We start from the raw sequence: 27,282 nt of genomic DNA, 5'->3' as shown, positions 1-27,282 counted from the left end.
GAGGACCACCAGATTGGCTTCCTTTTTTTGGAGGATAGTGTCCTGGTTCTGTTTGGGATAGCACAATCAATGTACTCGTGTAAGTGCTTATAGAGTGCATTTGTGTAGGATTCAGCAGTTGTAACTGCATTGTCCATCTGCATAGGTGTCATGAAGTTCACCACTTCTGTCTTAAGAAGCATGAAGTTGGCTTTGGAGAAATTTTTTACTGTGGTTTCCTTAATGGGGGGTGGAGGCAGGAAGTGGATATCAAGGGTGATTAGCTTATGGTCGGATCGGACCAACGAGGAGTCCAAGGCACATGCTCTCCATCAGAGGCCATTGTTCACATCAGTGTCTTGTAGATGAGAGCTGTCCCCATAATGTTGCAGGCTTTTCAGTATGTCCTTCTACTAGGGGTGGTTTCTGTCCAAACTGACAACATTGGCGTACTGGTTCAGCGGCTAAAGTAGTTGCCTCACAGCAAGAGGTTCTCCTGTTTGATTCTTAGCTGGGGAGACTTCTGTGCAGAGTTTGCATGTCCTCCTTGCATTTGTGTGGGCTTCCTCCTGGTACTCCGGTTTCCTGCCACATTCCAAAGACATGTCTGAAGCGTTTCTCCCTGGGGCCACTGCTGAAAATAGGCTGTGTCCTAGTCAGACTTTCCCAGTCAACAAATGTTAAATAAAAAAATAAATAAAATGCCAGTAGTCTGGTACATCAACAAACAGTGTGGAACATGCTCCTACCTGTTGTGCTAATAAGCAATGAGAAGGTATCAGTGGGCAATGTCTTCCAACTGCTTTCCGATAGCAACACACATTCTAGTGGACAGGCTGAGCAGATCTATTTTGCTACGTCACGAGTGGTCTCTCAGTCTCAGTGGCAACACAAATCCCTCATCAATGGGCCAGCCTGGCTGTGATCATTTTGCCTCACCTGCCAGGACCAAATGCAACAGGTTCTTTGCTCTGATCCCCAAAAGGGGGAGTCCCCAAGAGACGCTTTGATTCATAATTTGACCTCTGGTCTCCTAATTTGCCTTTCCACCAGCTTCCCTAATTCCAAACCTTCTGCAGAAAGAATTGCAGTGGAAGATTGTGGTCATATTCATTGCCCCCTTCTGGCCTCAACAGGTGTGGTTTCCCTTTCTTTGGCCTCATCTGGTACACCCCCTTGGTTGCTGAATCTGAATTCAGATCTCCTGTCTCACTCATCTGAAATGCCTCATCCTGACATTTGAGCATTAAAACTATCTGCATGGTTTCTCCACTTCCAATGATTGCTATTCAGTATAGGCTTTGTTCCAAGTGGTCTATATTCTTCTTCCCAGAAGCCATCCACTAGGAAAGTTTACAAAAGTAAATGAAAAAGATTTTCCATTTGGGCTTCACAGAGAAATTTAGATCTCTTTTTGGCCCCAATATCAGCAGTACTAGATTTTCTTGCTTCCATTTTCCATAATGTAGCTATTTATTCAGCTGTCAAGGTTCAATTAGTGTTGATGTTAGACTTCGGTTTTCAAGCAGCTTATACTTCCTTAACCTCACTTAAGTTATGTAAAACTTTCCTGTGAGGTGTGTTTCTTCTTAGACCCCCCCCCCCAGTCAAGGATCCAATTGCCCCTTGGGACAGGACTGTCTTGCTACAAGCTTTGACCCAAGCTCATTTTGAACCTGCTGCAAAGGTGGATTTAAAATTTCTGACTTCTAAAACCCTTTTCCTTGTAGCAATTGTATCAGGTAGAAGGGCGTCAAAGCTCCAAGCCCTGTCTTGCCAACCTCCATATATTATTTTATCTTACATAATGACAGTGTTTCTTTACGCACCAACTCCTCCTTTTTGCCTAAAGTAGCTACACAGATTTCACACAATCAGAATATTAATCTACCAGTCTTCTTTCCAAATGTTTCATATAAAGGCGAATACATTTTCATGTATTGGCTGTACACATACCAATTACATTTCTACCTATGTTGAGCCAAACCTTTCAGGTAGTCAGACCAATTGTTTCATTTTCTAAAGCCAAGATGGGTCAAGGAGTGGTAAAGGTTACCTTAGTTACATGGTTGACTGGCTGTATCTCCTATGTCCATTCATCCCCTCTTTTTCCCATTTTTTTATGTCTTAGATTATTGTTTTCCTGAAACATCTTCCAGTAGTTGTATTTCTAAATCAGTGTCACTACTTCTCTGATTTTTTTTTTCTTTTCTTCTGTTTTGGTTAACTGTGGTATTGCTAGAATTCTCTTAATTATCTTCTTGCACCTGATAATGCTTTGGTGGCAAATATGATGCTCTCAGCGTATCTGCTGTGCATTTCCTTTCCTGTTCTGAATTTCACTTTTGTGTCTTACTTTCTTAGGTTAAGTAGCGTGCTTTGCATAACTCTGAGATGCCCTTGTACAGTGACTTTACAAATTTACTACACAAGGAACTTTAGCCTGTTTCTATCCGAGCTTATCATAGATAATCATGAAGTCTCTATTTCTGCACTGTTGTTAACTGCTCTTTTCTACTTAAGCAAATCTGTACATACTATTTTGAATTTTGGACTAACCCACCCGGCAGTGTAAACCTTGGCTCTAGATGATTGTCACTGTTGAAGTGACACCCCTTTTCCCATGTACAAAATTGGGAAAAGGGGTTGTGGATGCATGCATTTCAAATTCAACACCGTGCGATTATTCACATCATAGTACTGTAGTGGTGGTACATCTGTAACTCATTTCTTTAAAATTTCAAAACTCTTTTTCTGACTATAGCTGGATTCCTAGACTGCAGCTTGTAAAAACTATCTTAAAGGTATGCTTATCCCAACGATGTACTGTATAAACTTTGCACAATACCACTATATTTCTAAAAACCTCTGTAATGTCTGTCTTCCAGTGCTGTCATTTGTACAGTTTCTTAGATATTTTTGTATCCAGTTTCAAATGTCCTGATGATTGCTTTTGCTTATTTATTTATTAGTTTGTCTTTGACCAGGAAAAGTCCAACTGGGTAAAACCCAGTTTTAGCAGAGGCCCAGGGAGAAAAACTCCATATTTAAGTTACACATGATCCATGTTTATAAATTGCAGGATAAAAATAACTTGTACATGAGGTTATTTACATGATTTTGAATATTTTTAAATATGTCTTACATGAACATAGCATTTTAACACACAAAAAAGTGAACTTGATATAAATAGGCTAATTATTGAATAGAGAAATAACACTATTAATTAATGTATTAAAAGCATGATGGCTGCAGGGAAAGGATCAAAATGAAGTATTTGAGTTTTATAATGATTTACAGACAGACAACTAGAATGTAGCGTAAAAATGATGAGAGATGAAAGGAGAAGTTATGGAAATGAACAGGAAGATAAATGGCTAGAGGAGGAACTGTAGTTGGTGGTGAGGTGTGAGAGATGAGAGAAGCAGGAAAAGTAAGAGTTCAGAAAATAAGTGCAGTATGCGAAGGAGGAGTGATAAGATACAAAAAGATTGGGTAAATAAAGTGGCTGTAAGAATTAGAGAGAGGTAATCTGAGTAAAGCTAGCCAGGTGAGCAGGAAGAATAGAGCCATCTTTGGCATATGTGCTGTGTAAGCAAAATTTTGAAATTATTTATCTGTTTTAACTGTGTGGCAATTTCATTCCAGAGTTTTTACACATAAGAGTAGAGAGAGTGTCCAGCAGTGTTGAATGTCTTACTGATACATAGCAAAATTTTATTGATAGAACAAAGATTTCTGTAGAATATTTTGAATGCTGGGCATTTGTCTGGAGATAAGTTATGGGCAGTGATTAGTTGCAAGTGTGTCAACTTGTTTGAGAGTTCAAGCCAGTTTAATTGTTTTAATGTAACGCAGTGGTGTGTTTTATGAGGTTGGTTGGTAGCGGATTTGTTATATGTTAAATTCTGACCCATTTATTTACTTGTCACTGATTTTACCTTTGTTCAAAATTGTCTTAATCTGTTCAGCAGCAATCAGTACCTTGTCATGTTGCTGTTCTGTCTGACTACACTAAAAGTAGCAGTTATACTTAAAATACCTTCTAAGATTCAAAAACGTGCAACAGCTCTTTGAAATGCATCTTGTGCTATTGAAATACCAAACAGAGTCTAAGAAGCATGATGGCACATTAAATGTGCAAAGTTTGGAGCTTTGCCAAAAACCGTGATTTGCATCTAGTACAGATGACAATAGCATTTAGTATCACTGACACTGCCTTCTTAGCTTTAAGCAGTGGGTGTGGCTCTATTCAGATCTTGCAGATCAATGCAAACAGGAATCTTTTTTTACTGCATTAAAGACTGCAAAAAAAAAAAAAACGCAGCCAAGCTAGAGTTTTCACTGTGAGATGCCTAAAATCTCCTGTAATGGTGGCCCATGGGATATGTACAAATGACTCCTTAAGGACATAAAATGTTTTCAGCTACATACAAATGACTCCTTAAGGACATAAAATGTTTTCAGCTACATGGCTTCTGAATGTCCATGATTATTTGCTTTTTTGTCTGTGCAGATACATTCAGGCCAAAAAAAGGTCATATTCCACTAGCTGTGAACATGCATGTTTTTTAGCCTTTTTGTTGACCTCATCAGCACAGCATAAGTGGATTGTTTAAATCCAGCTGATGCCTGTCATTTGCATGTATCCCATGGGCCTCCATTACAGGAGGTTTGAGGTATCTCACAGTGAAAACTAACATAGCTGGGTTTTTCTTGTAGTTTTTACTGAATGATTTGTTGCTGTTACCCTTTTAACCTTTGCTGTAAAGAAATATCCAAACCAGTGATCGATCTAGTCACCCATTGTTTTGGTTCTAATTACAGCAATTATTTTACATTTTTGTTCCTACTACAGCTGTCTAGCATCAGCAGTATCACAGAGCCCTTCATTTATTTGTTCTATATACCCAGACTCTCTTACAATTTACCTCTTCAAACTTGGTGTCTGTGGTGAGGATAATCTTTAGTGTAGGCAGTGGCGGAATTGTGTGAAATGGTAAGGGCTTTCTTGTACAGTTCTATTTTTTCAGCTGTGTAGGGGGGCTTTTATTGTATCCTGCTTCCTGTTATGCCCACTTCTTTATTTGCATCGCATATGTGAATGTGTCTGAATTGTCATCCTGGTTTTCTACCAATTAATGACACCAACTTTCTGCATCCTTTTGTTTTTCTGTTCAGCCATACTTCTGAGTCTTGAGTAGTTTTCTAGTAGACTGCATCAGTAGTACTGCATCATGTTTTTTTGTATGTTGTATATAAATCGCATGCTTCTCAAGCCAGTGAATAAATTTTAATACAGTACAGCAACATTGGACTGAATAGAGAATGTATTGTTGAGAGTGGCTGTATTACTGACTTTTGGATTAAACAGAAAGCAAGTAGACATCCATTAGATCACTACACCTTGTATACAACAGACTTACAAATAAGAGGCACAGCTTACTTTATTGAATCTGAATATGTTGTAGGTATAGTTTATACATTATGGCTATTTTTGTGCTGTTAATAACCAAAAGAAGCCAATCAGTGCTACTAGTCCACAAATCACTCAATGAAAAGCACTGTTACTGCATATGGATTCAAAACACCATTCCTTTATTGTTAAAATCTCCAGGTATATCCTTAAAAAACAGTTGATTGAGTGCTTTCTTCCCTCTAAAGCAGGGATTTCATCAGAATCTAACTTTTTCCCTCCAAAATTTCCCCTTAAATAGTAAATTACATCATTAGGAACTGATGACTCATCCTATTGACATTAATAAAATCTTTTAAAATTACAAAAAATTCGATGTACAAATAGTCAATGCAAAATACATATCCTAAAAATACTTATAACTATAAAAAATGAATAAATATGTCTAAACAATTTATATGTGTATGTATATACATTTTTCTATGAAACTTTATTTCATTAATTCCACTTTTTTGTATAACAACGGCTTAATAGAAATAACTTCGTTTAGCCCAAGGACTTGGCTTGCTTGCAACATAATTTGCCATCTTAGCTCTCTCTCTTCTTTATAGCTTCTAAAATTACCCCCTATGGGGGTTTTTAACACCTTCTCTAAGATGGCAAATTCAAAACCTAAGAAACCAGAGCAATTTGTAGAATGTTTACACAAAGCATCATTTAAATTTTTAGTAAATATTTGGTAAGTGTGCTCATAAATCCTGTCCCTTAAATGTCTTTCTGTCTTGCCGACATAAAAACTAGGGCAGGTTTTGCACAAAGCCAAGTAAATCACACCTATAGTTTGACAATTACCCTTTTCAAACCTTATTTCTGTCCTTAGAATATTGTTTAGGGTAATACTCTCCTTGGTACAAATATATTGACATGGAGAGCAATTCCCACATTTTGAAGTACCATACTTTTTCTTAATTTTAAATTCACTTTCAAAACATTTTTTCAGGTTAGGTCCAACTCTATAAACAAAATTTGGTTTGCTACCCACTACTGTCCATAGCTTCAGGTTATTTCTCAACATAACCCAATTGTCATGTATAATTTTCTCTACCTCATGTGCTTTACTTCCAAAGGGAATGACCATATATTTTTCAAAGTCCTTATTTTCTTCATGTCCTTTGTTTGTGTCCTCACTCATATTCTGTGGATTACCTAAAAGGGGCTTATATTTCTTTCCCCATTCTTCCCTTATGTACTTAACATAATCGTTAATATTTTTAGTGGGATACCCTCTTTCCTTAAATAGTCTAGCTACTATTGCTAGTTCTTCATCAATGTCTTCCTCATTGGATGTCATTCTTGCTATCCTAATGAGTTGGCCTTTCACAATACTGTTTTTTTGTTTTATAGAGTGATTGCTAGAATAATGCAGGTATGAGTTACTAAAGAGTGGTTTTCTATAAACTTTAGATTTAAATGACCCTTTATCCTTTTGAATATTTACATCTAAATAGTTTGTACCATTCTCTTTATATTCGTACATGAATCTTAAAAATTCTGTACTTTCATTAAAATATTTCATCATTTCTTGAGTCTTAGTCTTCGGACCCTTCCACAAAATAAAGATATTGTCTAAAAATCTAACATATAGTTTATGTACTGGAAGAAATCACTTCTAAACACAACATTATGCTCCCAGTCCAATAACACAAGGTTTGCATAAATGGGGGCACATGACGCCCCCATAGCCACCCCCTTGTGTTGCCTGAAGTATTCTCCTTCGAAGAATATATAGTTGTGGTCCAAGACAATCTCCATAAATTCCATAATTAATTCTATCTTATTACTTATTAGTTTTGTATTCTTATTTAAACTCTCAAAGAACCATTCCAGACCTTCTTTTTTTGGAATAGATGTATATAAATCAACTATGTCTATAGTAATGAATGTTGTATCTTCGTCCCACAAGTCTTTACTTATCCTTCCTAGAAAGTCCCATGACCTCAACCAGACACTATAGGTCTGAATTTCAGATTTTCTAGTCCTTTGTGTGTTTTAGGTATTCCAAACATTGTAGCCACTAGTGGTTTCTTAACCTTCAAGAAGTTGTATAAATCATCTGAAATTCTTTCCTCTAATATGTATTCTTCTAAATAAAAATCTATCTTTTTATTACTAATATTAATCTCATTTAAGGAAGCTGACGTATAGGTAAGCGAGTCATTTAACATTTCAGATATTTTGTGAGAGTATTCTAAACTATCATAGAACACCATACCACCTCCTTTGTCTGGACGCATCACTCTAATGCTCTTGTCCTCTCTCACTTTAATACTTCATTTTCTTTTTTACTCAAGTTTTTATTCCTAAAAGTATGTTGTTCTCTACCTTTGAGTCTATATATATCCTCCATTATTGCTTTTTCCAAACTATATAGAATTGGGTCTAGAGGTGGGTTAAAAACACTCTTGTTCTTGGGTTCATAATTTCACTTCTCTTTATTATATGTTTTTTTGTCCATCAAACATATATGCTAAGTTAAGCTTCCTTAGATACATTTTTAACTCAATAATTGTTTGTGTATAATCAAACTGTCTGGCTGGAACAAATTTCAATCCTTTCATGCAAAGAGAGAAATGTTCCTTATATAGCTCAACTCCTGCAAAATTATAAATATGATACCCTAGCAGTGTGCATCTCACTCCATCCTGAACAATATTCCCTACCATTTCTCCCTTTTGTTCCTGTTTCTTGTTTCTTTGATTCCTCCACCCTTCCGGATGGTTCCTTTCCTTCTCTAGCCCCACATCCCATTCCTGCTGGTATCGAAAAGGTTGTGGTTCATACATATCTCTATCATATCTTTCTGTATTGTATTTCCTTCCATATTTTTCATAACCTCTATTTTCTTTGTTAAATTCTTTAAACGTTCCTTTATAGTATTTGTTGTCTTGTCCTTTATTACTTTTTTATTATTATTATTGTTGTTCAATACATATGCTCTATGGTTTTTATACTCTGTCAAGTCCCTTTGCATATTCTTACACTTAGTTTCAAATAATTTATTACATTTAAAATCTATATTATCCATTTTTCTATAAAATAAGTTTTCATAATCCAAAAATAAAAGATCACTTGTGATTTTTCTGTTCAGTACTTCACCTTGTTCTATAAGTTGACTTAACTTCATGTCATTAATTTTAATAATTTTACCCATCATTTCTAAACCATGTCTGTTGAACATTTCAATAAATTCTGCAATCAGTTTGTCATCGTAATCTAAACCAAAAGGAAATTTGTAAATTCTAAGTCCTCTAGGTACGACTTCTTTTACCATACATTCGGACAGATAAACATTTTCTAGCTGCAATTTTTTAATTTGTAACATTTTAGTTTCAAAGGTAAAAATCATATCTTTAACGTTTCCCTCATTCCCATCATTGTAACAACCTATATCAGCATACTTATTATACATCTCCACATTGTCCGAAAAAGCAAATTGCTTGCCCAACAAACAGTCAAACTTCTTATGTCCATTGTTATTACTGTTGGCAGTTATTATTATCTTAGAGTTACTCACATGTTTTCCAGTCATGTTTGTATCCATTTTACGTCTATGTAGATCTCTCTCAGTTCCATTGTTAGTATTGAGCCCATTGTTTAGACTCCCCAGCTGTTGTACCTTATATTCCTTCAATTTTGGTCTCACCCCCATTCTAATAGCTATTTTTGTGCTGTACTGTTAACAGTATCACTATAGTTTGTTTTTAATAATTGATGAACTGTAATTTTAAGAGATGTTGATGGATGTTTGGCTAACTCTATGACTAGTGTTGACCGTTTAATTTGCAATTCTTTCTTTTAGATGGTGTGGTTACTTTTATCTAGAGGTGCCAACATTAATGCCTTTGATAAAAAAGACAGGCGAGCATTGCATTGGGCTGCATACAAGGGTAAGTGCTACTTTCAGTGACTTTTGCTTTCTGTAGCATGAATTGTTTTTATGATACCATCTTTTTCATTAGCAAACTTCCAGTGGCATAGCTAAAAAATAAATTGTAGTTGATTCATTATAAATGGTAGACAGTTGTTTACCTTAAAATGCTTTGGTGCTTCCATTGAACATTTTGTATGCCAGTTTTGCATGCTTACAGTGAGCTTTTATGTATGATATCAAGATTATGTATGAAGTACTGGATGGCTGTAGTCTAGTAAAGATCGTCATACACTAGGTTCATGAATGAATCCGGCTCCTGATTTGTAGTCTGAGTTATCTAGAATAACCTCTGTGCTGATTCTTTATTTTTCATCATATGTGCCAGTTCTCTGTTGTCCTATGCCATTTTGACCTCCATTGTTTAGCTGTACAGTTCATTAAGAAGTACAAGAATTTTAAATCCCGTCATCCATTTTGTGGAGTCCCTCCCTGCACACTTTGGTGTGATAACTTACCAAGTTTATGTTAACATTCATGGCTTCTTTTAGTCCTTCCTTTGGTCACTTGGTTCTGCCCCTCCTATAATTTCCATGAGCACACTTTTAGTAATTCTTTGATTTAACATGATCATGCTTGTGCTGCCAGCCTTTCCTCTGTATGTAAATCTTTCAGTACTTTTACAGTTTTTTCACAATCTACTGATATGATATTTCTTCTGAAATATGGTTTCAAAACTGAGCACACTAGTTCCAATAAACTTTCATCAGCACACCTTATATTCTTAAACTGCCCTGTGATTCCTTTAAGATCATACCTGTAGTTCTACAACCCAGGATCATGTTCAGGTTATTATTACCTTTTCACATTATATCGAATGCATGAGTTCAGCTTTAGTTCTCTCAGGTCTATATTAGAACATCGAAGTTTCAGAACTTCGAATGTTCTAATATTGACACCTAGTAACTGAAAACCGATAAGACCGAAAATTTAGAACAGCAAATTCTTTCCTAGGGAAAAAATTTGCTGTTCCAAAACGCATGCGCACAACACAAACACACCAAACAAACAGCAATCCACACACATACACCTAAAATCTTCCATTTAAACCTACACTAAACTGTATATACACATATATTTACCCGCTTACCTTAACCCAAACCCTAACGTCTGCCACTATCACACATACACCTGACCCACGCCCTAACTCTAACTCACCCTAATACTCACGTCCACACATTCGCACACTTACCTGACTCGCGCCCTAACTCGCCTATCCCACCCTAACCCTCACGTCCACACAATTGCACACTTACCTGAACCCAACCGTAACTTTCCACCGCAGAGCAGAAAATAGCGAAGCGACAGGAACAGACAACCGAATTCTTTCCCTAGGAAAGAATTTGGTTATCTAAAATTTTGCTATTTTCAGCTTTCGCTTATTAAGTGTCAATATTAGAACATTCGAAGTTCTGAAACTTCGATGTTCTAATATAGACCCATTCTTTCTACTTGGCCTTTACCAGCACTAGCTAATTAGACCATATTGTTGCTTAGAAACCTTCCAGCTGAGTGCATCATCTTGCACTGAACCTTATTTATTTTTTTTCTGCCAAAACTTCAAGGCTACTAATTCTTACATGTCTGCGATGGCAGCACTCTTCTTAAGACCACAGTTTTCACTCATTTGTGAAGCCAGCTATTAGTATGTTAAAGTAAATTTTCCACATGCACTTCAGCTTTCTTAGTAGTTTCATGTGATGTACAGAATTTGAAGTATTGCTAAACTCCTGTGTGAACGTATCAGCTTTGTTTTCCATTCAGAATGTGATGCAACTGTAGCAAGCTATGTGGTGCAAAAGAGGGATATAGCTGTATCTTGCACAGGATACCATTGCCATGGAACAAAATTCATCCCTGCCCATTTTTATACACAGCTTAGATATGTGGATGCGAAACAGAAAATTTACACTAGGGCTTGCCCCCCTGTACTACAAATTTATAGAGGCAGCTCCTAAATGCTTTATCCCATGTATGTATAAATTATCTATGGCATGATCACAATTGTTCTCATTAGGGATAATATGCAGTTATTTACAATGGGATGGGTAAGACCATTTTCTAAACAAATGGGATACGTTATTTTCAGCACAGAAAGGGAAACTGGCTAAGCTTAAAATAGCCTGCAAGAGCAGCTAGCCTAGTACTTACCTATGAGCCTATGAAAATGATAAATCCCTGATTGTGATCCAAACATTCCAAGATTCGTTAGCAACTTAGGTGAAGAAAGCTGACAGGAGATTGGGAGCGAGTGGCCATCTTTACAGGGAGGGATGCAGTCCTGTCTACTACTAGTGCTAATGACCAAGGAAGATGGGTTTGTGGCATGCTGAATATTAGACAGGGGTGTTGCCTCTCTGCCAGGATGAGTTTGTGCAATAGCTTTCACCATGCTTTTGAAGAATTAGGCATGCACATTGGAAGACATATAGCAGTCCTTACATGCACATGTTAACTGCCAGAGGAGGGGTTTTGACAGCGGCTGATATGCCAGTACCTCAGTCTCATTCTCAATGCCTGGATGAAAGACGAGGTTTCTGATAAAGGTGTACTCCTCTTAAAAGAGGATATTCCTTCTCAAGGGGTGATGTGGGTTGCTTCTACCAGGCAGTCTCGAGAAACAAATGGTCCTGTATAGTGTAAGAAGTGGCTTTGGTTGTCAAGGCTGGCGTAGACAAAAAAATAGAAAAGAAAACCCTAAAATTGTGATGCAGTTCTGAATACAAACTGGATTAAGTTAGGCTGACTTGACTATCGGCTTGAAAAAGAAATCTGTGCAACTATTAATTCATTTAAACTGTCTGCACTGCTGAAGTCATTTGAATGGGCTTTAGGATTTATTTCACCATCTTGCTATCTCATGTTTTTGGATCACACTTAATGTCTCCCTTCTGGGGAGTAATCTTCTAAGTCCCTTGACATCACAGATTTTTATTGGGGAATTAAAAACCCGTGACCAGTGGAAGTAGTATTCTCAAGGTTTGTTTTGGCAGTTCGCAAATCTGTACCCCATGCAACCATTCTAGATGTACGTACTAACTCAAAGTTCTCCATAACTTGGAGAAAGAGGAATTCGCCAAAACACTGCAGTCTCAGTTTTAATGTACAGTTCGTACCACACCCACGTTAGTAATATTTTTCCATAGATGATTTATGTCTCTCTTGTCTTCTCATCATAAGTCTTCCCATAGTCATACAGAATATATTCATTCTTCAGTTTTGGGGCTTTCACCTGGAGGTGTGAAGCAAGAGCTGTTTAGGATGATGTATGTGTCATTTAGGCATCCATGAGGGTGCTTTGTGCTCTTGTCAGCATCCCAGCAATGAGAGCATTTGAATGGCCTTACTCTCATGGATACAAGCAGTCTGCATCACCACAGAGGTTTACCATGCCTTCTGCATGTGGATGCATGCTTCCACAAACCATTATGAAGACTACCACTCCTCAGTGGCTTGATGAACCTAATGCCTGCTTTCATGCTATAGATTTGTAGCCCAACTTTCTCCTCCAATTGACCTATGCAGCATATGGGCAGCTCTGGCATGCCTATCCTGCCCTACCAGTATTCTTAAGCACCAAATGAATTTTGGTCACTTGGCCATAATCAGGGCTTTGTGTATGCCACTGGTGTTGCTATTTAGGGAAATGTCTACTACCTTTGAAAGGGGCAAAAACTAGATATAAAGCCAACCCTCTTGCTCCATGCATTTTTCTGCCTGTTCTGCTCTTTGCTCTGTCTTCCTGCACTCTTTTTCTTCATTTGCTTTATTATGTGTTAAGTTACTTATTTCAGAAGTTGATATGTCTTATTTCACCTAACACATCACACTAAAGAGGTTTTTTTTTCCTTAAATAGCAATTGTGACCTGAGGTGGAGGGTTGTACAGACAGTAGTATTGTTTGTTATAGAAAACAGAAACTTAGGTTTGTAAAGTCATTTCTGTCTACTGGGTTAGTGTTAGCTTTCAGGATAGTCCAGGAAAAAAATGACAGGTAGTGGCAGTTATGTAGCATCTCACTTTTATCTGGTATCTTAAGTCAGCATGCAGAAAGAGAGTGCTTACTTTCTGAATGTCCCTTCCTCAGTTAGCCATAACCAAGACTGGGAGAAATGGGAGTACATTTTCCAAAGGTAAAGTTGGTATTTGTCACAGTAACCTGATCTTTCTCTGATAAAACCTAAAAAAAACAGCCCAAAGGGAATGTGACTGGTGCAAATCTGAGCAGCACTAGTCTCAACCAGCAGTAATTTTGATGTTCAATGTTCAGCTGTTGGTTTGGCATCTTGTCCTCATTTCTGTAAAAATGGAATGGCCATTACTAAGAATTAAGATGATTTTTATGAGAATTGTTAGTTCCAGAACATTCCCTTCCATTTGCTGTCTCCGTGGTCAACAGATGCGGATGCATTTGTTATCCATGCTAGTTATTTGCTGATGCATTTGTTAACCATGCTAGTTACTTGCTCACACAGGAGATTATGATGTCTGTCATTGTAATATGACCTTTGCTAGTGCTTCTGCTGAGTACACTGGTATCAGAAGTCATAGTCTTTGAAGTTAACAGATGTCAGTCTTGAAATTGCCTCCAGTTACTGGTTCTCATATTACAGGTAACCTTTGCAGTTTTGAGTGGAAAATCTCAGTACTGCAGCTGGGACATTATTTCAGATTCATACCAATCCTCTGCTGGGTTCAGCCAAGGCTGGAGCCAATGCAGCCTTCACCGTGTACAGGTAGATTATTTTCACAGGTAGTTCTAGAGAACCAGGTTCTATCATAAGCTCTACCAGCAGCAGACCATTGTCCACAGCAACTACAGATGATGATATAGCAGATGATAAAAGGCAACATTGGCATATTTCTGCTGCTTTTTTGGATCTTCATAGTCTTCCGGAGGACATTGTTGGAAGAGAGGGAAGGAGCTCCTTCAGCCTGCTAGGTTTTCTTCCAAGGTTCTGCTTTTCATACAGGTATATGTCCATCATTGCCTTGTATCTCCGTATCAGGATTTTGCAGATAATTTCTCTTATAGTTTCATAGTTGTATACTAAGCAGTTGATCTAGAAGATTATTAAGAACCTAGCTATTGCAGTGTACTTAATTTCCTGTGTTAATAAAGGGTTGAAGGCTAGATCCAGAGTGAATTTGTGGTTATCCATCCATTCATCCAAGTTGGTTATAGAAGAGAATGGAGTAGCTCCTTTGTGTGACATGGAGACAGACCTAATTCCAAAGAGAGGATATCTTTTGGGAGAGAGATGTGTCCTTCCAACAGGTCCTGTTTATATTACAGAGTAGAGCAGGTATTTATGACGCTTTCAGTTTTATGAACAGGTAAGAGGTCAAAAAGGAGAAGGCTATAAGTTTTATTAGCTAGGCAGAGATTGCTACATGCAAGTCTGTTAAAAAAAACCCAGAATAGAATGTTAGAGCTTTGAGATGCTCTGCATAGCTGAAGGAGTTTTTAACTCATGATTTTTTTTTTGTGAGGAAGTGTTATGGTCTTTCTGGTTGGGTCATATGCTTGAATAGATAAAGTGCCAAAGTGGGCTTTATATTCTAATGAATGGGGATTAACATCCTTGGACCTTGAGCATATGCATTTACTAATTAAGTTGACTAGGTAAGAAGGATTTCCCAATGACAAGATGATATGTGGTAGCCCAAGGATACTTTGTTGTGCATGAAATTGCCCAGGTCTCTAATGATTGTTTCTGTTTTGAGGGGTTGTCATTTGTGTGATAGGTACGGGGTGTTCTTGTTTCTCAAACAGTTCAGTCTTTTACTGATTTTTTTTTAAGGTTTAGTCCTTGGATGGAAACAGGTGTCATCTGGAATGTTGACGATGCCTGAGTTTACAGTCATAAGCAAGTGTGGTCAGCCAGAGACCTGTGATGTCAGCTTTGGTTGTAGTGAAGTGTGTGCCTTAAGAGTGCATTTCTAAATGGAAGTCCTGTTGGACACCACTGTTTATGAGCTTTTCCAAGAAACTTGTGCCACCAACTGTGCTTGAAGGGGTTCTTTCAGTCAGTTTGCTACCCAACGAGTTACACAGGGGTTTTGTGTAGTTGGAGAGGTTTATTAATAATGCCAAAGTGTGGAATAGTGTCAGAAGCCTTGGCTAGCTCTGAAAAGGTGATGTGTACCAGTTTGACGTGGAAAAGTACTATGCCTCTCTCAAAAAAGTCAGCTAGGTTAAGTAGACAGAATGTGCTGTTCTCAAAGCAAGATTGGTTTGGTTAAAGGACTGTAAGATGCCAATATCCTTATTTATGAACTCCATAATGGAAATGTTCCATTACCTTACAAACTAAACTGGTAAAGCTACTTAATCTGTAGTTCTCTGAATCTGTGTTTGAGCCACCCTTGTTGGAGGTAGACCACAACAGCTCTTCTGACCAATGGAGAGGCAGGATTTGAATAGGTTTACAAGGGAGTCTATGAGGCAGTGTTTCATGCTAGCAAGGAAAACAGTCTAGTATACTGTCTGGTTTTAGAGAGAGCTTTTAGTATCTATTATGAGGTAATCCTAGAAGGAGGTGCTGACTGTGTGTGTGTGTAGGGCATGGAGGTGACTGAGGGGAGCAGTTTCAGCTAAATTTGTCTACTGGTGTGTTTGCAATATCCTTTGTGTAAGAGTGGGTGATGCGGTGTGCAGTAGCAATTCGTTGTAATACAGGGTATTGTTTCTGAAGTTCCTGATATGGGTAAAGAAGGCTTTATGGTTATCTTTGGATTTGGTAGTAGCATTTAATTCATACATAGCTGTGTGGGTGGTGTTTTGCCTTACTTATCTAGTTACCTCTTCATGCCCCTTTTGAGGTAAGGGAATTGTATTTTGATGTTGGAGTGGTTTGAGTGTGAACTTTCATTATATTTGTAAAGAACAGGGACAGAAGATTTGATGTGAGAGTTTAGATGATAGTCAGAATCTGTATTATAAGCACATGTTTTAGCTATGAGTTCCTCTAAGGATGAGAAACTTTTAGATCTCCATAATTGGAAGATGGTGCTAGGGAATTAGCCTTGAAAACGTCTCTGAAGACAGTGGGATTCGAGGGGCCATGTAGGCTGAGATCTTGAAAAAGCTACAGCAGGGTGGTCAAACATGACTAAAGAGCTACATGTATAATGCATAATGGGTGCTATAAGAACCAGATCTAGTAGGTTTGAGCTCCTAGTAGGAGAGGGCAGTAGTAATTCATAGTCTGTGCTACTTATGGCATGCAAACTGATATAGTAACCCGAAAAATGCCCTGAATAAAAAAATGTATATTATTGCCTTACAGTCCCACAAGGGACCTCCATTCTGTTAATAAATGTCTACTTATCAGTACTAAAGCAAATAATTAATTGGGGAACTTGCTATACTCCTGTTACATTTCAGACTCTGGAACATGATCCCTGTTCAAGTAAAAATAACAAACTCCCAAGCTATAAAGTCCAGATCAACATTACCTTATGCAATCCTGTCATCCTCATGTTCATCACCAAGTTGAGACCTCTAGTGAAAGCCAAGTGCTTAACACAAACTTTTTGCCCTCCCGTACTTGAATAGTTATACCCCTAACAAATTTCCCTCCTGCACTTGAATCAGTACATCCCTTCCCACCTTCCCCATTAAACAACACTTCTCATATTTCTCTTTTTCTAATTGCCCCCATCTACCACTCTACTCGTCTCATAAATCCCCCTAATATCTAAGTAATAAACCTTCAAGATACCCCAGTTCGGAACAGGCAGCCCAAATAGAACTAATCATATGCTGTGTTCTCTGTTATATGTATTACCACTGTCCTCCTATGCACTAATCTCCTTTCCCCTCCTATATAATTTTATAACTTATTTCATTATATGTCTTGAACTCTTTACAAATGCATACATACTAAAATCACTCTTCCTACATAATTTTATACTTACTTCATTACATATCTTGCATTCTTGCAAACCTTTCTTTACTGAAATGAGCACTAAACGTCTGTACAAAGTTTCCCCCTTCAACAGTATCAGTTCATTTACTTCCTGCAAGATTTTAGAGCTACAGGAACTGTATAAACTTAACAATTGTTGATGTAAGTATTGTATATACCTGTTTTTAATTGTTTTTTTTTTTTTTTTTGAAAATTGTAACTGTTGTTTTTCTGAGAACTGTGTGATAATTCACTAGTTGATATGAATGTACTGTTATGGAGCTTTTCTCTCTGGTCCTCCAGTGAAAATGGGCTCTGCCCAGTCAGACTTTCCCGGTGAACATAGGTAAACAAATTGATTGCGAGAGTTGACACCAATGATTTTTAGAAATTGTTGTACATATTTATTTGTAGTGTTTATTGGCCAATGCATGGACAGTTCTGTGAAATTTCCCAGCATGATTATGTTAAGTTGAACAGTTAAAGATTCTAATTTGTTGAGGAAAGTTTCATGGATTGCAGGCATCCTGGTGAGAGCTCTATAATGGACCAAGATGTGGAAGATGGACTTGATAGTAGTTATCTGGAGGATATGAAGATGTTACAGATCATTTTCTTTCTAGATTTAGATATAAACAATGGTATTTCAAATAAAAACAGATGCTGCCAGCAGAGACTCTTCTACCCAAGACAGAAGGCCTAAACAAATGGTTGGAATTAAAATCAAAAGAGAATCAGTGTCCTCACTACAATGGTACCATAGGCATACATATTCTCAGGGGTTAGTAAGGACCCTGTTGTGGGCATTTTTTGTAGTTAGGCTTCTAGTTTTGAGCAGTGCTTTATTAATAAAGGCCTGGTTTGAAACTGCTAGGGTGATAGGTGTAAAAAACTGATTTTACATAAAAAAGGCTCTGGGGACAGGAACATGTTTGCCAGTATGCAAAAGCCAAGTGGGGGAGACGTGCAGGCTATGCCTAGTAAGGCAGGTAGGACTGACCTTCTCCTTCAAGCTATTTTCTCCTTCAAGCTGGTATAAATTGGACCCCCTGGAATGACAGCAGTTATTGAGACAGTTGACGAAATCTGTTATATTTTGTTGCCGTTATGAGAATCTTTTGCCATGGTGGCAGACTTGTTGCTTATATCCTCATAAACATATACAGAGAGCTCAGTCATGTCTCTGTAACATCCAAGTTGGAACATCAAAGGTTATTCATTTCCACATTTAATGATCTGGTTGTATGCATATTTAGATGAAGAAATCTGAGCTTGGTGGTATTATGAATTCTGACATCTTGAAGACATTTGACTGTCACTTTCTTTGCTTAGTCTGGTGAGTAGTGTGACAAGGATGTTTTCATGTGTGGCAATATAATTCAACTGCTTTTAAAGGATTCTACATGCAGCTTTGCTAACCATTCTTCATCATAGAAACAGTTCTGGGTTAGGTGTGATTGAAATGTTGAGATCTAGGCACATTAAAATGTTGCCTAGGAGTCTCTGTAGGGTTGATTTTGTATCTCTGCATATGTAGGTTTGGTATTGGGTATTTAGAGAGCACTGAAAATTTAGGTACATCAGTGTACTTTCCATTTCAGATATATATCTACAACTCTGACAAGCAGATTCTATTTCTGCTAACATTAAGGGATTGTCCATGAGCATGATGCACTTGCTATACAGCCCCAAAACTCCTACTGCAAATAAACTGTTAATAGATGGGGTGCAGAAGGACTGTGGTCCAGTGCTGTCTGGAATTACTGGGGTGATAACTACAATTAGTTTTTGACAGTATGCTAGTTGTGATGCAACAGTATTAGCTTAGATGCTTACCTGACAGTTAGTAGATAAAACAATGGCTGCTTGGTTTTATGAAGAATAGCAACTCATTCTCTGTGAAAACGGATAGCCAGTAATGGTAATCTCTGTATGATATATGGCAAGAAATGACAAATGTTATAGGGTGCCACAAAACGTAGCTAGTATTACATAGCAATCATTGGTTATAGGCATGGGTGCCACAGAAACTAGCAACTCAGTGATATTAGGGTGCAGACACAGTGTCACAGCTGTTTGCACAAGGGTGCTGGCTACTGCTCTTAATGGAGGTAATCGAAGCCTAGATTCTAAGATAACCTGAATTAGTGAGAGAACAGGTGCGTGCTAGGTACAGTGCAGTGTGGGTTTGAATGGTCATGCACATAACATTGTCTAGTGCAGCTCTGACAGTGCAGCAGAAAACAAGGCCAACAGAAAGCAACAAGCAGACCTATTATAAACAGCAGGAGAATGCAACCCAGTGAAGTACTGAGCCCAGTAACACCACTTGAAGCTAACTTTAGCAAAAACAGAGAAATTACATGTGGAACAAAGTTAGTGTAGAGAATGGCAGATAAGGGAGAAGAGAAGAGTACATCAAATTAAAAAGAATTACTTGCAACTGTGGAGTGCACAGTGCCCCACCACTGCACAAAACACAGTTTGGTGGGACTGTTAAAAGGTCAGATTGGATAAATTCAAGTCAAATAAGGCTAGCAGCTGTGTGTGCTGCTCAGAACAGCCTAGCCAAACCATGCACTAAACCATGCTGTGTAGGGCAATATAAGGCTACAACTTTTAAGTCAACAGCAAATTAGAAAATCATCTGTGTTAAGGCTTGCAGCAAGCAGATGCTCAGAGTGCTAGCAGTTTTCTTTCCCAGAGTGCATCTGAAATGGACTTGGATTGCCTTATGCAGAAATTTCTCAAGATCTAGATTAAAATGGTTTAATTCCCTCCCTTTTGGCACTGAAGGTGGTTGAATCTTTGAGGTTCACCCCCTGTCCAGGTTGTCACACTGGTTCAAATCTGATCCTGTTTCTTCTAAACCATCATACCTTCTGGATCCTATATCCCTGAGACCAGCATAGCATGTTTCTTAGGCTGTGGGCTCTTTGGATCCAACTCATTCAACTCCGGCTTGGTTGGATCCCTCTGAGTCTTGGATCTCAGAGGTTGGATCGATGGCCTCCGGGCCAGACTGTGCCGGCACCCTTAGTGGTGGCTAAGATGTCCACCTTCAGCTCCTCGGTTACACTCCCCTCATTAAGATAGGCCTCTCTCTCTCTGTTTTGGGAGTCCCTCCTCTGGTGTCTTCTTAGTCTTGTAAGGGAGAGATTAATCCGTCTATAAAGAGTGGGTTCTCCATATGTGTTGGAGGTTGGCACTGGCTTCCAGGTGTTGGGGAAGATCATTTCTTCATCTAAGAGGGTGGGAGTCACAGATTTCATTGGTCTCGGTTCCTTCTGTTGACCCTCTTTTCTAAATTTGATCGGTCTGCTCTGACATCCATGAGTCAGAGTTGTTCCACTGACCTCAAACTTTCTGGAGCAGAGGCAGCCCTCTGAGGATTCATGAGACTTATCCCCCGCATATTTGAGAAAGAAGACATGTAAGAGGAAACACATTGGCATTGGATACTGACTTTAAGGCTAGAGAACGTTCCCCACAGTTCCCTCCAGAGAATGCTTCCTTTGGTGACATTATGGAATTTATTTGCCAGAGGGATCCTAGCCAGCAGGCCCCACCCCCACCCCCAGACGAGGAGGTATTATTTAGGCATATGGAACAATGCCATCTACGCACTGAATGGTCCCCCAGGCTGACAAGTTGATTGAGTTGGCAGAAGATCATGGCAATCACCAGGAAGCTAGACAAGATTTTATGGTCTCCAAAAGACAAAACCTTTAGATCAAAGATGACTTCTTCATTGTAGTTGTGGCCACTAAGAGTTGTTTGAAGACTCTGCGTCTATTCTTCCTCCTCATAACGAGCCAAGAAACACTTATATGAACAGACTGCAGAAAGATCTCACTCAACAAAGCCTTATCTACTGTGAAGAATCCTGTGACTGCAGAGTTGCAGAAAAAAACTGCAAGCCACCCTAATGACTATCCGGTATTAGAAACCTCTCCATGGGACCTGATGCACAACATGGCTGATAGAGGGGCTAGGGCAGCAGGCACAGATGTAGCAGTCAGATGCTATGCACAGCTGTGGTTTATGTAACTGTAATTAATATTTTATGAATCCCACCCCCCCCCCCTTTGAGTCAACCATGTTTGGACTGTCTGTTAAGTAGAAGATGCAGAACAGTGAGCAAGACCCTTTCTGCTATTGGAGACCGTTTCAAGGTTGTGCAACACCCATAAAATAGGAGCCAAATAGGACCTTGTTCTATCTTGTTTTGCATGTCTAAGTTTCAGTTTGACTCGCATTCTGACAGGGATGGCCATGGCAAAGGTGGCCCCGTTAGCAGACACAGGCATATGGGATGAGGAGGTTCGCAGAATCAGGGGTCTTTCATTCCCTTTTTTGACAGTAGACCTCAGAACCCCAGAAGGTCAGCCTAACTTTTTTTTTACTTCAGAGGCATTCCAGGAATGAAGCTCCCTGTGCCCAGACTCTTAGTTTGCTATCACATGGGCCATTTGGGTAAGAGGGATAATATTCAGAGGCTATTGCATTCGATTTTTGAACCCCCCCCCCTCAAAACAAATAATCCATTGCTGGATGTCCCACCCAACCAGGCAAAGGCTTCCTTAAAATATGTGCTCTCTCTCCTTGAAAAAAGACCCATCCTGGAGGTCTGACCAGAAAGAGTCAGGATTTTATTCTAAATTCTTTTTGGTTCCAAAGAAAACAAAGGACCTCAAGCCTATGTTGGGCATTGGCTTACTCAACACTGTCATGAAAAAGACCCAATTCAGAATGTACATGGTGAAGTCAATTCTACCATGCTTACAGGAGAACGGATTGATGTTTTTAGCAGCTCTCCAGAATGCTTATCTTCATGAAAAGTTAGCAAAGGAGTCCAGGAGATGTTTACACTTCAGGCTGGAACCAGTCTGTCAATTCAGAGCCTTACCAGTTGCCTTACCACAGTTCTCAGGGTATTCATTAAATGTATGGCAGTCACATTGGTATGCGATTGGTATATGGCAGCCCATCTTCAACTTCAGGGACACAAAATATTCCCTTAGTTAGATGACTAGCTCCTGACTGCCTCTGTAATGGAGTCGCTCAAGAAAAGTAGAGACCAAGTGCTCCTTAGGCATTTCTGTCAACTTACAGACATCCAGCTTAGATTTCTCATTGTCTAATTTTCTTGGGTGTGTCACTTGTACACCCCTCTCGCCATTGTCTTGCTTCCTCAGGAGAGGATTCAAACTGTATTCTCCATTGTGTAAAAACTTTTTCTGACCAATCGACCTACTGCATGTCTAGCGTTCAGTGTTTTGGGCCTCATGGCATCTTTAATGTCATGGTCCTATTTGCCTGCTATCACACGAGAATTTTACAGTGGCTGCTGTAATCTCAATGATCCCAGTAACCTACCATCCTCTCTCCAGATCTATAGTTCTTATATGTAGGAAGCACCTTCAGTGTTGGCTCAGTACTCTGTTTCTCCACTAGAGCAAAACTTTTCGAGCTGTTCCACCATCAGCAACAGTGACCATGGATGCCTCCTCCCTGGGGTGGGGAGTTATTACAAATGAAGGATGAGCTAAGGTCTTTACCTTCACATAAATATCCTAAAGTTGAGAGCAGTTCTTGTCTTGTCGGGACTTCAGGACTGCCTTCCTTGGGGTGTGATCTTCATTCAGACAGTATGACAGCCGTCTGGTATATCAGCAAACTGGGGAGACCAGGTCCCACCCTTTGTGTGAAGAAGCCATGAGACTGTGGCAGTGGACAATGACCTCTCACCATTTTCTGATAGCCAGACACGTTCCTGGGGCATTTAGTGGACTAAGTAAAAGGCTCAGCAGAAATCTGTTACCTTAGACGTGGCCCCTCATTCAGGTGACTGCCAAAAGAACATTCAGTTGCTGAAGCAGTACCTTCTAGGATTTTTTTGCCACCCAATATGACACCATAGGCAGCTGTTTCGGATCCTCTGCTATATATATATATATATATATATATATATATATAATATATATATATATATATATAGTGCAAGGTGGCTGCCATCCTCATAGCCCTGTATCAGTTCAGACAGATCTGGTTTCTTCTGTTGAAGCCTCAGTTGAGAGAAACCTTCTATGTCCAATTTCAGATCTCATAACTCACCTCTTTGGAACTTCACTATGACTTTCCCAATCTGAAACTAACCATCTGGTTTCTCCAATTCCAATGATGGTAAAAAGATATTTCTCTTCTACAAGAGGTTGTCAGGGTTCTAACAGCCTGTCAGAAATTTATTGTAGCAAATGGAAAAGTTTGCTATTTGAGCTGGTACTCAAAACAATTGATCCCTTTTCATCCTCTATTCTGGATGTTTTGTGCTTTCTTTCCTCCCTCTTTCACTGTGGTTTTTATTTTTGAACTATGAGGGCTCAGTTGGTGGTTTCTTTTCATAAGGCTTTCAGAATCATTCCTTGGTTTCAAATATGCAAAACCTTTCTCAAAGGTACCTTCTGCTTACATCTACCTGTTAGTTTTTGTTCCTCTCTGGGACTTGAATTTTATTTTGGAAACCCTAACAAAGCTTCCCTTTGAATCAGTGGATACAGCAGCGCTCAAGTTCCCATATAGCAAAACCATTTTTTAGTAGAAATTACTTCAACTAGAAAGATTTCAGAACTCTATGCTCTTTGTTCAGTTTCCCTTGTTGCACCTTCCACAAAATCGAGGTAACTTAAAGAACTAACCCCTCCTTCACTCCCTAAGTGGCTTCAGAGAATAATCTCTCTCAGCCCGTTCATTTTTTTCCCCAATCTGTCAAAAATAAGGGGAAGTACTTGTTGCATACATTAGATGTTCATATATATTTATACTTTATCTTCACAGTACTACTTCCATCAGAAAAGATGAGAAACTGTTAATTTCATTTGCAAAGTATGATTTGGCCAAAAATGTATCCTAAATCTCTCTGTCCAAGTGGTTGTCCAGTTGTATTTCTTTTGTTTTTGAATCACACAGCAAACCATGATCATGTAAGCCTAAGGCCCACTTTAATAGGGCCATGGATATGTCTACTTTCTTTGGAAAGGACTCCTTGAGTGGTGTACGCTAGACAGCCACTTGATCTTCCATGCATGCATTCGTTAAACACTACAAATTGTATTGTAGTTGTAAATCATCTTTTGGTGATAACATCCTGAAGGGTCTATCACGTTACTACCTGAGAGTTTTGTAGCTTGGAATTCTGACCCACATGTCTGATCAGGCTGACTAAACGAATAGGATTTGAAAATTATGTACTTACCATAATTACAGAGCCTTTCATTCTAGTATGTCTGATAGGACAACCCACCGGCCCTTCGCTTTCCCTTTATCAGACCTTAAGGATTAGTATATGTTAGTGCTGGGTTTCACGGCTGCACAGATTTGATAGTCCCTGTTCTTCAGGCATTAAACTAGATCTGAGGTAGCTAGGGGACAGAGACATTATAAGAAGGAATTCTTAAAGGAGCTTGAGGCTGGAGCAGTATTTATGCCAGATTCTATCCAAGTGGTGGCTTAAGGACCAACACATCATGCCAGACAGACTGGAATGAAAAAATCAGTCATTATAAGTACATAACTTTCATTCTCCACTTAAGTGCACAGCACACAAATGACTTTTGTACTCCATTACAATGGACCTTCTAATAAACTTTATGCCTGATGTCATCAAGTATTAATTGCAGCAAGATAATAACTCTCATGGTGAAGATTATGACTTTAGTTAAAGCTGCACTCTGAGGGAATTGTAATGGAATAATATATTCTTATCAGGGAGTGATACTGTAGCAGTAATTCCTGTCATTTGGATTTATCCACCGTGTGTGTTCTTTCTCAGCCAAAGTTTTCATCAGCTGTGCTTTTATGCCTTTGAAGGTGTGCACTGGTCTCTTACTAGCATTCAATGGAACCTTAGTTGCTGCTCACAGTTTTCATATAAGACCAGCTATGGTAGACATTTGTCTTTTTGCGTAACATACTTAATGCTCTCCTTCCTGTATTAGTGCCAGAGTAATTTTACCTGTATAGTGTAACTTGTGACTTTTGACTGCTTGATGTTTTTATTTGGAGACATTCAGTCGTTAACACTTTAACAAAACATTAAACTGTGATTGTTAATGTTGTCAGATGTTTGCTCCACCTCCACAAAGCCTCATTAATTTATATATGTCAATTTTGGCATCACCTTTGCCATTCTTTTAGCCATGATAGATGTAAAAACTTTATAATCATGGCTTAGAATTGAAATGGGCCTATATGAAGCCCGCAACTTTCTTTAAGGCTGTTGATGCTTCTCCTTTTAAAATACTGTTAAAACTTTCCAGATCTTTATCACTTTCTTCCCTCATAGCTTCCCAACTTCCACATTTTTTTATTTTATTTATTTTACTTTTGTTTACCGGGAAAGTCATACTGGGCAAAAATTGCACATTTTCAGTGGAAGCCCAGTGAGAAAAGCTGTACATAACGATAAAAAATAGCACATGAATACCATCTATTCCTGGAGACTTCCCTGTAGATTGTTTATCCATCACCATTTTTATCTCATCTCCTGCTATCCTAACCGTTAGTAATTGAGCCTCATCTACCTCTAACCTTGGCATATTTAAGTCTTCCATAAACGTTTCCATTTGTACATTTTCATGATATCCACTTTCTCTGTTTTATACAGATATTCATAAAATATCCAAATTATTTCTAATTTCTGTGTAGGTTTTGTGGTTATTTTTCTTGTTATAGGCTCCCTAGGCTTGGCAATAGCACTTGGTACTTTCTGTTGCCTGAGCTGTTTGTGCTAAAAGTTTTTGTACTCTAGAGTTATCAAAAAACAGTTGCTTAACAGCAGTCTTTCTAGACTCATGCATATTGTACAGGTAGTCCCTTATTTTCTAGCAGTCTGCAGTTGTGCCTCTTCTTGCCTGAGAGATTCCCCCTGTCCTGCAGTACTTGTTTGTCAGTCCCTTTAAATAATTCTTGTTACTTAACCGTATCTTGTTTTGTTTTATTTCTATCCTATTTTTAAACTCCACTTTCATCTTATCCCACTCCCTAGCTATATTTTCTGAAGAAATTTCTATCTTCCCTAATAACTCCTGAATAATTTCCTTTACCAATTCCTTAAATACCCTGCTTTTATTATAGGTATTATTAGAATGTGATCTGATTTAGTTATTGGATGAGTATACAAAACTTTCAATTAAATGCCTAGCTCAGTTTTTGTACCATGGAGAATAACATTTAAATTCTTCCTGAGCTCCTACTACTGAATTCACATATTCCATACCAAATATTTTCATAAATTTCTTCAAAAATCAACCCTCTTTTGTTATATTTTCCCTTCTAGGGCCTCAGACATCCTCCCTGTGTACAAATCAAATTCCATTTCCCAAATATAATTAATATTCCCTGGTGAAAGCTGATTATTTCTCCCAGAATTTTCTTAAGCTCCATTGTATCAGTTGTAGGTTGAATATAAGTGCATGCCAGCATAATCCTTCTCTCCTGATATAGTGGCCCCTTACTACTCCGTATCTACCATTACTATCTTTTTTCCTCTTCCTTCACTATTGGAGCTTCTCTAACAATTAATATAAATACTCCTCTTTTCCTTTGTCCCAGATATTCCATTGAGTAACCATCCTGAAACCCTTTCTTTATCAAATTCACATGCTCAGTTTTTTTTCCAAATGTGTCTTCTGTAGCATAGCTATTTGCACTCTGCATTTAAAATAGGTCACTACTTTCTTTTTTGTATATATCGGTGAGACCATTCACATTCATAGATAACATGGAAAGTGTTGCCAATATGATAAAAAGTTATTATTCCTACCTGTTAAAGTATAACATATTGTTAGCTTTTGTGTTATATGCATACACTAATGTTTGGTAAGTTGATTTTTTATACAGTTGTTTCTTCCCATATCCATTTGAACCTATGACACAACTTACAAAACTTTTTGTTTTAATGAAAACCCTCAAACACACCTCCAGAA

General features: G+C 38.4%; 1 protein-coding gene across 1 annotated transcript in view; it reads left to right on the top strand.

Annotated features, from left to right (window-relative positions):
• ANKRD28 (ankyrin repeat domain 28) overlaps positions 1 to 27,282 on the top strand; it is a gene marked incomplete in the record, with an annotated part of 2,819,689 nt that overhangs the window by 1,005,698 nt on the left and 1,786,709 nt on the right. Inside the window, 1 exon segment of the mRNA XM_044066773.1 lies at positions 9,255 to 9,342. Coding sequence (XP_043922708.1) covers positions 9,255 to 9,342 — 88 coding nt within the window.

This window comes from Protopterus annectens, chromosome 3.part1 (genome assembly GCF_019279795.1).
Source record: "Protopterus annectens isolate FY-2018-M chromosome 3.part1, PAN1.0, whole genome shotgun sequence".
NCBI classification, from domain to species: Eukaryota; Metazoa; Chordata; order Ceratodontiformes; family Protopteridae; genus Protopterus; species Protopterus annectens.
The sequence above is the reverse complement of the archived record's forward strand: the minus strand, read 5'-3'. Positions and strand labels throughout refer to the sequence as shown.